A 12,173-nucleotide genomic window follows, 5' to 3' on the forward strand; every position below is an offset into this window, starting at 1 on the left:
CTCTCTCTCTCTAATTCAATCTTCCTCAGTCTATCCCTCCCTCACTTTTCTTTTCACCGCTTTCTGGTCTTCTCTTTCTCTCTCTCACCTCTTTCAGTTTAAATGCTTTTGTGTTTTTTCCATATGGTCTCTCTACCGTCCTTCCTTCCTAACTAAATTTTCTCCTGCATTTTTTAAAAATGTGTTTTATTGAAACATCATAAATTGCATAACATGGGAAAGTACCAAAATGTCCAGTTTTATGTATATGTATTTATATAAAATCAGTGAGTCAAGTTAATTCTTTATGAGACAGTGCAAGCCTGTTTCATGCCATAAGCAATCATCAGCTGTCAATAAAGCTACTCGAGGAAAGGACATAGCATTTACTGCGTCATCGCGCACATCATATGCACAATGTCCAATTGGGAAGGGAGAGGTGCAACATACAAAAATTCAAAAACACGTGATCACTAATGGAAGTGAGACATTCAAAATTCAAAAACACGTGATCGCTAACGGTCCATTGGGGGGTTGGTATTTGTCTATTGTCATGATTTATTTATAATTACAAAATAGGTAACTTTATTGACAGCTGATGATTGCTTATGGCATGAAACAGGCTTGTACTGTCTCATAAAGAATTTAATTGACTCACTGGATTATATATATATATATAAAAACACAAAATAACCCCCCACCATGTTGGTCCGCTTTGAACAAGATGAATTAGTGTTTCACAGCACATATAGTATATATCTAGCATACATAATTAAACATGTTCAGCATCTTAAAAAGTTCAAATACATGACGCCCCTACAGAAGTACAGTTGTATACAAAGTGACAGGAAAGTGCATTTCTAAGCAATGGGAACTGTCAATAACTTGTCAAAATATGAGAGGGTAAGTTGCCATGTAATGTAACATTTCTTTGTCGACCCTCTAAGAGAGAATTGGATTTTTTCCAATTTAAGGAATGACATTAGATCAGTCTCCCAGGGGCATTCTGCTGGAGGCTTAGGTGATTTCCAGTGTAAGAGGATGCAGCTACGGGCGATAAGAGAGGCAAAGGACAGGGCATTTAATTTCTTCTTAGTAAATTCAGGGTAGTTAAGGGGCACTCCAAAAATAGCAATAAGTGGACAGGGTGCAATATCTGTACCTAGGACATCTGACACGATTTTGAATAAGTTTTTCCAAAATCCTGTTAACTTTGAACATGCCCAGAAGGTATGTGTGAGATGAGAGGGGGTGGAAGCACATCTATTACAGGCCTCACTAGTGTCAGGAAAGTATTTTGCTTGTTTAGCGTTGCTTAAGTGCATTCTATGGGGCAGTTTAAATTGTATAAGTTTGAAACGGGCACAATAACCTGTAATTTGGCTTTTTCCCCCACCAGGAATCCTGAAACTGGACTCCCAGTTAAACCTCCCACTCGTGTTTGATTTTGGCAAGTGGAAGAGAGTCAGATCTAAGAATGTAGTTTTATAGCCTAGACGTCAGCCCTGTCAGGTTTTCTGGTTTCTCTAAAATATTTGTCAAGTCCTCAGGGGGCAAGTAGGGAACGTAGTGCAATGAGCTTTAACAAAACTGCGAACCTGGAGATAGTGGAAAAAGTTATTTCTAGGTAGGTTATATTCATTGAACAGACTTTCAAAGTTGGCAAAGGTGCCATCGAAAAAAGGTCTCTGAATGATATGATACCTTTTTTATACCAAAGCAGATAGGCAGAGTCGAATTTAGATATTGCATAACGCCAAAGACCCCATGACCCTGAGAGCAGGATAAACGGTTTGGATAATTGATGGATGGATGGATAACGCCAAAGAGACTGAAGTTGAATGACTTGAAGTGTTTGTGGAACTGCGTCCATATTTTCAAAGTTGACAAAACAACAGTGTTTGACGAATAGTTTACTGCTGAGATAGGTAAAGGAGAGCATATCAAAACTGCAAGTGAGGATGTGTGACAGGGCAAGGATTCCATTTTACACCAGTCCAGCTCCCCCTCATATAGCCAACTGAGTATTTTTTTTGTATATTTGCTGCCCAGTAGTAAAACACGAAATTAGGCAGGCCTAGTCCACCATTCTATCTTGCTGCTTATAGAGCGCTTTTTCTTATTCTTGCCACCTTGCCCGCCCATACAGATGGGAGAATAATTTTATCAAGTTGCTTGAAAAATGATTTTGTCAGAAAGAGGGGAAGGCACTGGAAAAGAGACAGAAACCTTGGAAAAACATTTTTTTATACTTTGAACTCTACTGGCCATTGACGGTGGTAATTTGGACCATTTTTGCAGGTCTGCTTTGACTTTAACAGTTTGTCAAAAAAATTTTATGTAGTGCCTGAAATGAATGGGTAATGTTAATCCCCAGATAGCTAAAACTTTCAGGTCTAAGATGAAAGGGTATCTGCCCCTGTATGAGCTGTCTGTGAAGAATTTATTGGGGAAAACAGTTTTATAAAAATTGATTTTGTAGCCTGAAAATGCTCCAGAATTATCCAGAATTTGAGTTTTGTTAGTGGCACAGCTGACTGGGTCCATTATATACAGTAACAGGTCATCTGCACACAGAGAAACCCGCTGCTCCATATTTCCCCGGCATATACCCTCCAGGTGTGTTGAAGTTTTCAGCATTATGGCTGAAGGCTCAATGACTAGTGCAAATAACAAAGCTGAAAGTGGACAGCCTTAATGGATTCCACGAGATAGTGGGAATTATGTTGAGTACCAACTATTTGTGTGAACATGGGCTTGAGGAAATGAATAAAGAAGATGGACCCAGGAAATGAATTTCTTATCAAACCCAAATTTTTCCAGTAATTTAAACAAGTACCTCCATTCAACCCTGTCGAAGGTTTTTTCAGCATCTGAAGAGAGTACTACTTTGGGCTTTGTGGTTGTGGATGGAGTGGAAATTATATTAAGCAGACGCCATATATTTGAGGATAGATGACTTCCTCTGATGAAGCGTGTTTGGTCTTCAGAGATTATTGAAGGGAGACATATTTCTAATCGTCTTGCCAAGACTTTTGCCAGTATTTTAACATCAACATTTAAAAGTGAAGTAGGTCTATAGGAGCTGCATTCTGCAGGGTTCTTATCTTTAAGAATGACAGAGATTGAGGCTTCAGTTGAAGTTTTTGGTAGAGTCGCTGTGGAAAGGGAATAATTAAACATACCTAGTAGTAATGGAACTAATTGCTTTGAGAATTTTTTATAAAACTGTTAAACCCATCTGGTCCTGGTGTTTTGCCATTGTTCTTTTCCCTGATGCTGTCATATGTCTCCCAGGGTTATTGACTGCTCTAAGTTTGCATTTGTTTAGGGCATCCGGGTAGCATAGTGGTCTATTCCGTTGCCTACCAACATAGGGATCACCGGTTCGAATTCCCATGTTACTTCTGGCTTGGTTGGGCGTCTCTACAGAAACAATTGGCCGTGTCTGCGGGTGGGAAGCCAGATGTGGGTATGTATGTATCCTGGTCGCTGCACTAGCACCTCCTCTGGTCAGTTGAGGCACCTGTTCAGGTGGGGAGGGGGAACTGGGGGGAATAGTGTGCTCCTTCCACATGCTATGTCCCCCTGGCAAAACTCCTCACTGTCAGGTGAAAGGAAGCAACTGGCAGGAGGTATGTGGTAGTCTGCAGCCCTCTTCGGATCAGCAGAGGGGGTGGAGCAGAGATCGGGACAGCTCGGGAGAGTGGGGTAATTGGCCAAGTACAACTGGGGAGGAAAAGGGGGAAAAATCCCCCCCCCCCAAAAAAAAGGTTGCATTTGTTTGTTTGTCAACAGTTGGTATTTCAATATTACTTAAGAATTTATTCATGTTTGAGCCTTTTGGGGTTGCTGATGTCAGTGTTGTAGTACTCGAGTCCAGGACTCGGACTCGAGTCCGACTCGAGTCCTGATTTTCATGACTCGTGACTCGACTTGGACTTGAGCACTGATGACTCGGACTTGGACTCGGACTCGCGAATTTACTGCATTCGGACTCGGAAGTTGGAGACCCGGACTCTGACTTTTTAATTGATAAAGACTGTTTTTGTTAGATTTTTTTTAAATAATAGGCCCTATTAAAATATATTGATAGCTATATTAATACTGTAAAATTATTCAATTCCGTGTAAGGGCAGGCACGTGTGTTCCACCTACATGCGGATTCACGTGGCGTGCATACCGTCATGTTCAGTAGCGCCAAGATGCCTAAAGAGACGCCCCGAATTGTGCGCTTTGCTTACACAGATTTTACAACAAATTCCAGCAAGATCACTGCTAGATGCTCGATATGTAAACGAACTATTGAGGAGAAGACCGGGACAACCTCAAACTTCAACAGACATCTGTCAAGGATGCACCCAGAAAAGTAAGTGATATGCAGTCAGTTGATGATATGGTTGGTGATCAGTTAACGTTAGCTAGCTAGCTATCTAGCTACGGTAACAATAGCCTCTGATGTAACTCAACCACTGGTCCAAGATGTTGGGTCAGGTCGTGTAGCGGGTATATCATATAACTAGAACCGTTGGGTTCGGTGGTGTGGCGGGTATATCATATCACTAGAACCAAGTGAAATTGTGTAGGTAAGTTAAGTAACGTTACTGTTAGAATGCTAATGCAGCATTGCACAGAAAAGTCACAGTACGGTTCGCTTTCGGTACGAGCGTGCCATCCATCTCACTAATGAATTGGTAAGTAACACGCAGCGTCTTTGTGTTATAGGGAGATTAAAACGGATTTTTCCTATTTATCATTTAGCTAATTACCAAGTAGCATACACTTAACGGAAAAAACACACCACTCTGAACTACCGTGTTAGCATTAATCTTAACTAGCAATAACAAATCCGCACATTGCAGGTCTCCGCCATGAATATTCTCCAAGTGCGGAGAAGGAAGAAGTCTAGCCTATATGCATCCACAAATAATGTTGATAAAATGTGCACAACTTTACAATGCAAATAAAAATAATTGTAGGCTATTACTCGCTAAATGGACTAATTGAAGAAAGCTAATGTGGATGCCGCCACTGGTTTTCTTGAGAGCTGGAGACGGTACAAGATTTGACGGATGTGGCATCCCCCCCCCCCCCCCCCATGTACCGAAAACTACCGAACCGTATCGTGATTCGTGACACCGCATAGGCTACTGTAAATATGGGGATATTTTTCTTTGCATATATGCAGCATTGGGTGTGCCAAATTCTAAAAATAGACATGCGCGACGTAGCTTTTGAACAGTACTATGAACTGGCTCTATCTTCTAACAAAATCACACCCTCCCTGACCCATACAGAATAAACATACAGACTCATGGAGGATAGAGAGTTAAAGCTCAGCTAGGTAGCATGTAACATACTTAAATCAATAATTAAATGACTGGGTTTTGCTAATTAATCCCTGTCCTGTTAATCTCATAAATCATGTATCTTTTCTCATACTTTTCATTTATCCAGCTAGCTTACATTAGTTAATCTACTAATATGGTAATGTTAGTTATATAGATAACTAAATATGTAACTTAACTGGTTATGGTTCAAACAACTATGTGTATAATGTGTAACATTTGTATTGTTATTGCATATTGTTATAGCTATAACGTTATACATTTTCTGCTGTAAGAAAGATTACTTGAAACAGTTTGGCATCAGCAAGCTAAAGTGTGTATCCTATCTTCCCCTAGGTTCCAAGAATACCGTGCCTCCACTGCTTCAGATGTGATGCCAGCTGCTCCAGGTCAGAAGACTATCACATCATTTTTAAATGATGGACAGCAAAGGATGTACGACCTCAAACATCCACGTCAGAAGGCTATAAGTGATGCCCTTGTAAAAGATCTAATCATTAAGTGCTGCTTGCCACTCTCCATCATTGACAACGAGGACTTCAAGCACTTCCTGCATGTCCTGGACCCTCAGTACCGGCCCATAGCAAGATCCACAATTTCCTCTGTGACCATTCCAGGAATGGTGGAAGTCAAAAAAGAACAGATAAAGAACCAGCTGGCAGAAGCATCGAGTGTTGCTGTTACCACAGACATTTGGAGTGATCGAAAGATGCAGTCATTCCTTGGAGTGACAGCACACACAGTGGCAATGGATAAAAAAAACAGAAACTCAGCCTTCAGTCATATCTTCTTTCCTGCAAAAGAGTGCATGGGAAACACTCAGGAGAGAAGATTGCAATGATGTTTGAATGCTGTGCTGAAGAATACCTGATTAAGGACAAGATCAACTTTGTCATAACTGACAATGCATCCAACATGAGAAAAGCTTTCCAGGCCAGCTTTCCCCTAGAGGATCCTTGTGATGCTGAAGCTCATGATCCCAGCACATTTGAGGAGGATGAGGAAATATGGCAAGACCTGATGCCAGAAGATCAACAGACAGTCAATGACACTTCGGCTGAGAACTGTAAGATGCAGAGACTATCATGCTTCACACATTCACTGCAGTTGGTCATAAAAGATGGTCTGAAAGACACCAGTGGGCTGTCAAGCACCCTAGCAAAGCTATCCCGTGCAGCCAACCTCCTCCACAGTGGCACCTTGTTTAAAGACTGCTTTGAAGCGTGTTTTGGTGATGCAACAATTCCAACAGCGAATGCCACACGATGGAATTCCACTCTGAAGAAGGTGAAGGCTTATGTGCATTTAGACATGCAAAAGCTGTCCAGTGTGTTGGAATCAGTGGGGCACAAAAGCCTTATCTTATCCCCGCGAGAGTATGCTCAGCTTAAAGAACTGATCGAAGTTCTTGATCCGTTCTTAGAGGCAACCAACCTAACTCAGGGTGAGACTACTGTCACCGTCAGTGTGATTGTCCCCTGTGCCCTCACTCTGCGCTGTTACCTACAGGAAATAAGAGGAAAAGCCAGATACTGTGGGCCTCTGGTGAGAGCTCTGGAGAGCTCCTTGAAAACAAGGTTTGCAGAGGTTTTCAGTGCAGTCAAGATACCAGGATGTGAGCCGGCTGAAGGAAGAGGCCCCACCAAATTTCCTTTCACCAATGCCTACTTCATAGCATCTGTGTTGGACCCAGCATTTGGCTTCCAGCGGCTAGAACATGATGTGCAGCTGGACAGTGACATCAAAGATGTGCTGAAGACTGAGATCAAAGGTGAGAAATGTTTTGATTAACGTGAGTTAAGTGATTAACTATTTGATTGTTGTGATGTTTATATCATTGAAGGTGTTACAATAAAGCACATAGACATGTCATTTGTCATGTAGGCCTAGTCAATAACATATTTGTAATGAGTCCCCCATGCCCCCCTCTCATTTTAGAGTATATAAAGGCAGAGGGTGACAAGCAAGCGGTATCAACAGCAGATGCAGCGGAAGCAACAGGACCAGGGGAAGGTGAACTTTCAGAGTCTCCTCCTGAGAAGCAGTTGAGAATGTTCTCCCACTATAGGAGGACTCCCTCCTCCACCGAGAAGAAGCCGTCTGGCCAGGCTCAGTTGACTGCATACCTCAACTTGATCGCTGAGCAGGACTCTGACTCAGTCCCGTGCCTCAGGTTTTGGCAGCAAAACAAATCCAAATTCCCTACCCTCTATCAGATTGCCACACAGGTATTCTCTATCCCTACCTCCAGTGCACCCATTGAAAGGGTATTTAGTCATGGAGGCATTTTGATGAGGCCTCACCGTGCAAGGTTGAGTAGTTCCATGCTGTCAGATCTTATGTTTTTGAAATGAGACGTGTATGCTTAAAACTAGTGCCACCAGCCTTTTGTTCCTAACTATTCCTGAGAGACAATGTCTTTTGACTAGTTTTTATGAATGTATTGTATGCTGTGGAACTTACTTCTGTATACTGTTTCCACCATTTGCTAATAGCATGCTATTCACAGCTATCAAATGTGTTTTGAAGCACATCCAGTGTTCAGAATGTCAAAGAAATTCAGACTGTTCTAAAAATGTGTGTGTGCGCGCATGCTTGCGCGTGCATGTGTGCGAGTGTGTGGGTGTGCATTTGTTTGGCTATCGTGTCACAAAGTAAATAAACTCCCTTTGAAATGGTGACAGCTGTGTCATTTTTGTTTAATGTAGACCTTTTTTATTTGTATGTCAGATCTTTGACTGTGCCCGAGTGGATCACTGGAGCCATCTTTGAACTCGACTCAGACTCAACCTTGATGACTCGGACTCGGACTAGGGTAATAGGGACTTGACTCGGACTCAGGTAATGGGGACTCGACTCGGACTCGACTCGACTTTTCTTTGGTGACTCGGACTCGGACTCGAACACTGGGGACTCGAGACTCGACTCGGACTCGAGGTTTAGTGACTCGACTACAACACTGGCTGATGTATGAAGTTTAGAGTAGTATGATTTAAAAGTGGCATTGATTTCCATTGTAAGTTGATTTGATTGGTCATAGATCTGAGGGATATATGGCGACGCTGATTGGTGTTTGAGTTGAAGGGCCAGCAGACAACTGGCTTTGTCACCATATTCGTAGAGTATTCCTTTTGATCTCAGTGTAATTTCCTCTGCCTTCTCTGTGGAGGAAAAATCAAATTGAGTTTGGAGGGGAGGGGAGTGGTCTGATATGACTTTGCTGAATATTCAGAGGAGTACACGGATGGTAGGTAGTAAGGCTTTGTCTATAAAAAATAGTCTATCCTTGAGTAGGTTTGAAATTACATGCCATCATGGACAATGTCTCCCACCCACTCCACGACGTGCTGGTTGGGTACAGGAGTACTTTTAGTAATAGACTCATTCTGCCGAAAAGCACCACAGAGCGCCACAGGAGGTCATTCCTGCCTGTGGCCATCAAACTTTACAACTCCTCCCTCAGACTCAGACTGTCAGACACTCTGAGTTAATGGTCATTGGACTGGCCATGTTGAGTTTTGTGTGTGCTGCTTGTTGTGTTCTGCGGTAGTGCAGTATAGATTGGATGTTATGTGCACCACGCTTGTTGAGATATTTTGTTCTTATTTCTATTCCTTATTTATCTTTTATTTTTATTTGTTTCTGTTTCTATTTTCTTATCTTGTATCTTGTTAGTTTTTAGTTATTAGAGCGTGAGTATCTGTAATAGAACTCAATTTCCTCTCGGGGATAAATAAAGTATTCTGATTCCGAGGTTTGATGTACGTGGGAGAAGAATGAGTAAGCTCTAATGTCTGGGTGGAAAAATCTCCAGGGATCACAGCCTCCATACTCCTTCATAAATGATGTTAGTGCTGTGGTCAACTTTGACAGAGTGGTTAACCTTGGAACTCGAGTGATCTAGCTGGGTGTCCATAACACAGTTTAGGTCTCCTCCAAGAATCAAATAATGTGTATCTATATTTGGGATAGAAGATAGAAGCATAGTCATACATTTGACATCATCAAAATTAGGGGCATATGCACATATTAATACAACTGGTATATGAACGAGTCTGCCGGAGACAATGATGAAACGCCATTACAATCAGGCACTATTTTTTCAGGTGTAAACTGAAGCTTCTTAGAACTCAAAATAGCTGTTCCTCTGCTTTTGAGTTAAATAATGAATGAAATACCTGTCCCACCTCAGCTTTGTGTGATCACTTAATTTAAGGTGAGTTTCCCGGAGGAAAACTAGATCTGCCCTATGAAGCTTAATGTGTTGGAAGACTTTCGCCCTTTCGATAGGACCATTTACACCTCTCACATTCCATGAAATCCTTTTCACATGCAGCTTTTTGATTAGGCTCAGCCATAAATCCTACTAAATGTAATCACTGGAAAGATATAATTTACCCAATATATATTTAGTATATGAAACCAGCTGTACTTGACATGACAGTCAACACATGTGACATTTATATCAAAAAGTGTGACCAACATGCGACCTCCCCAAACCCCATCCCAAAAACAAAGACTAAAATAGAACAAACTCAGCAGCATGAGAGCAATCTGCTAAACTTCCAAATCCGATGCTTGTCCTTCCTTTAGAAGCGAGTCGCAGGTCTCCTATACAGTCGCACTCCCAATGAACAACCTAACCTAACAAGCAGCAGGAGAACTCCCACATTACGTATGTTAACCACTGTTAACTGTAAACAAGTGCACCTCATATTGGTACAGTTAACGTTTAAACTATACTTAAGTTTGTGTAATTAAGCAATTGTCATTAAACACAAAATTCGGCATTGATCTTTCAAGAACTTATGCAAGCAGAATCAGTCTTTGATATAAGGTAAGCCAGGTGGCTTGCTATGCATTTAAAATCAGCCGGTCTTGTAGTTAATCACCCCATGGCATTCAGTCATGAAAGGGAACTGGTCAGTTGTGGGTGAAGTGACAAGTTCTCACTTATTATTCAAATAAAGTCCTTCAAAGACATAGCGGAAGTGTAAACATTAAACTTTTTAATATCAAAGACGAGCTTTTCGACCAGCATTGACCATAGCATATTTTAGGCATATGTACCCAATTGAAGTTGACCGCCGATTTTTTGTTTATTTGTTCGTAGAATGTTTCTGCTGAAGCAGCGGTATCGAAGTGGTGTTTGTTACCATCAGTGGTGATGCAGAGATGAGCTGGGTGGCGTAGGGCAGAAGCGATTCCAGCTTTGTGGAGTTTAGCCTTGATATCTTTGAACGCTGCCCACTTTTTGGCCAGGTTTGCACTCATGTCAGGGAAGAACAGGATCCTGTACTGTTGAATTGTATGTCCTCTTTGTGCGTCCTGGCCCAACGAAGCACACGCTCCTTGTCCTGAAAGTGGTGGAATCTATGATGATGGCCCTGGAATGTTCGCCTTGGTTAGGCTTTGGAGCTGGTGTTCTGTGTGTTCTGTCCAATTCTCGGGATTTCAAGAAAATCTCACCTCCGATGATTTTGTGGATGAGCTGCGAGACGAATTCTGATAGCAAACTTCCTTCAGTCCCCTCTGGTAAGCCAGCAATTCTTAAATTCTGTTGTCTGGATCGGTTTTCGAGGTCTTCTGCTTTGGCTGCTAATGCTGCGTTAGCCTTTTAAAGCTTATCCATTCTCGAGCTTTTCTCGAGCTCTTTCACTAGGTCAGCAGTGGTTAGCGGATCTGCCATCTTAGCCTCAGGAACTGCTTTGAGTTGCGGCCCAGTCTCCTTTCGCTTGTCGCGGTTGTCTCGACATTGCTGGCCGATTTATTTGGAAACCAAGTACAGTTATGGTCTAATTGATGCAATTAAATGAGGTAAATATACGAATGGTGCAAATAGGATTATGGAAAATGCGGGAGCTATCCCTCAGCGCAGCTATCTCCTACATTGCACAACCGGAAGTCCGTTTTCTCCTACATTTCCTTGCTCACTCGGTTTGCCCATCTTTCCTCCTTCTCTTGCTTTGTTCCCGTTCTTTCCTGCTTCTCTATTTCATTCTCCACCTTCCTCTGTATCCTTTTATCCTTACTCTTTCACTTCCTCCCTTCCCTTCTGCTTCCTTCCTGCTCTCCTTTTCTCCCTCCCTCCTCGTCGAGTCTAATCTTGAGTAGCGAGATAGGTCATCTGCTAAGCCTGCCTGTGCCAGTGACTGATCTTGCGTAGTTAATCGGCTGAGGAGCCTGTTGACTCGGAGGTCATAACTTCACTGAACTTTGCTCCCGGACGCTGTTGTCGCACACGCTTGTCGTTCTCTCTCCTTCTCGGTGCTGGTCTAGCTGAGCGCTGTGATGAGCACAGGCAACATGTCTTTGGAGGACATGGTAAGAGATTTAACAGTGTTACGCCGCAGTGACCTGGGTACAGATGACATGTCCAATCTGTATGTGTGTGTGTGTGTGTGTGTGTGTGTGTGTGTGTGTGTGTGTGTGTGTGTGTGTGTGTGTGTGTGTGTGTGTGTAAGAGTGGATATGTTATTAATCTTCTTGTATGTGTGATTCAGGGATTAGTATTATTCAGTATTAGATTTTCTCGTGTGTATTTCTGAAAACATACGTTTTCTGTTTCTTTTGGCAGTGTTCCGCCCGCGTGTCTCTTTGGTTTCCGATGTGTATGCGGTATGTGTGTTGTATTGTGTATTCTTACGCTGAGCGTACAAAGTACCAGTACCTCCTTTCTAATATTGAATTATACCCCCCATTGAAGGCCATTCGCATTTCACCTGCTTTCATTCTCTAAATCCCACCTTTAGCTCGTTCCCTCCATATAATTCATTTCTCTCCCTGTCATTAAAGTTGGAAATAATGGGGAACATCATTATAGTGGTATTAATGTGTAGCCATAGC

The 12,173-nt window shown here is 42.2% G+C and overlaps 1 protein-coding gene across 2 annotated transcripts in view; it reads left to right on the forward strand.

Moving 5' to 3' along the window:
* The window catches only part of cd2ap (CD2-associated protein), a 124,936-nt gene that overhangs the window by 32,938 nt on the left and 79,825 nt on the right, over positions 1 to 12,173 (forward strand). The window contains exon 1 of one of the 2 annotated variants that reach the window (XM_056294306.1): positions 11,598 to 11,651. The exons of the other annotated variant lie outside the window; for it this stretch is intronic. Within the exon in view, the coding sequence (XP_056150281.1) occupies positions 11,619 to 11,651 (33 nt within the window). The 5' untranslated portion in view covers positions 11,598 to 11,618. Of the gene's footprint in view, positions 1 to 11,597; positions 11,652 to 12,173 lie in introns of those variants that run through there. 2 annotated transcript variants of the gene reach the window in all.

This window comes from Lampris incognitus, chromosome 15, assembly GCF_029633865.1.
Source record: "Lampris incognitus isolate fLamInc1 chromosome 15, fLamInc1.hap2, whole genome shotgun sequence".
Lineage (NCBI taxonomy): Eukaryota > Metazoa > Chordata > Actinopteri > Lampriformes > Lampridae > Lampris > Lampris incognitus.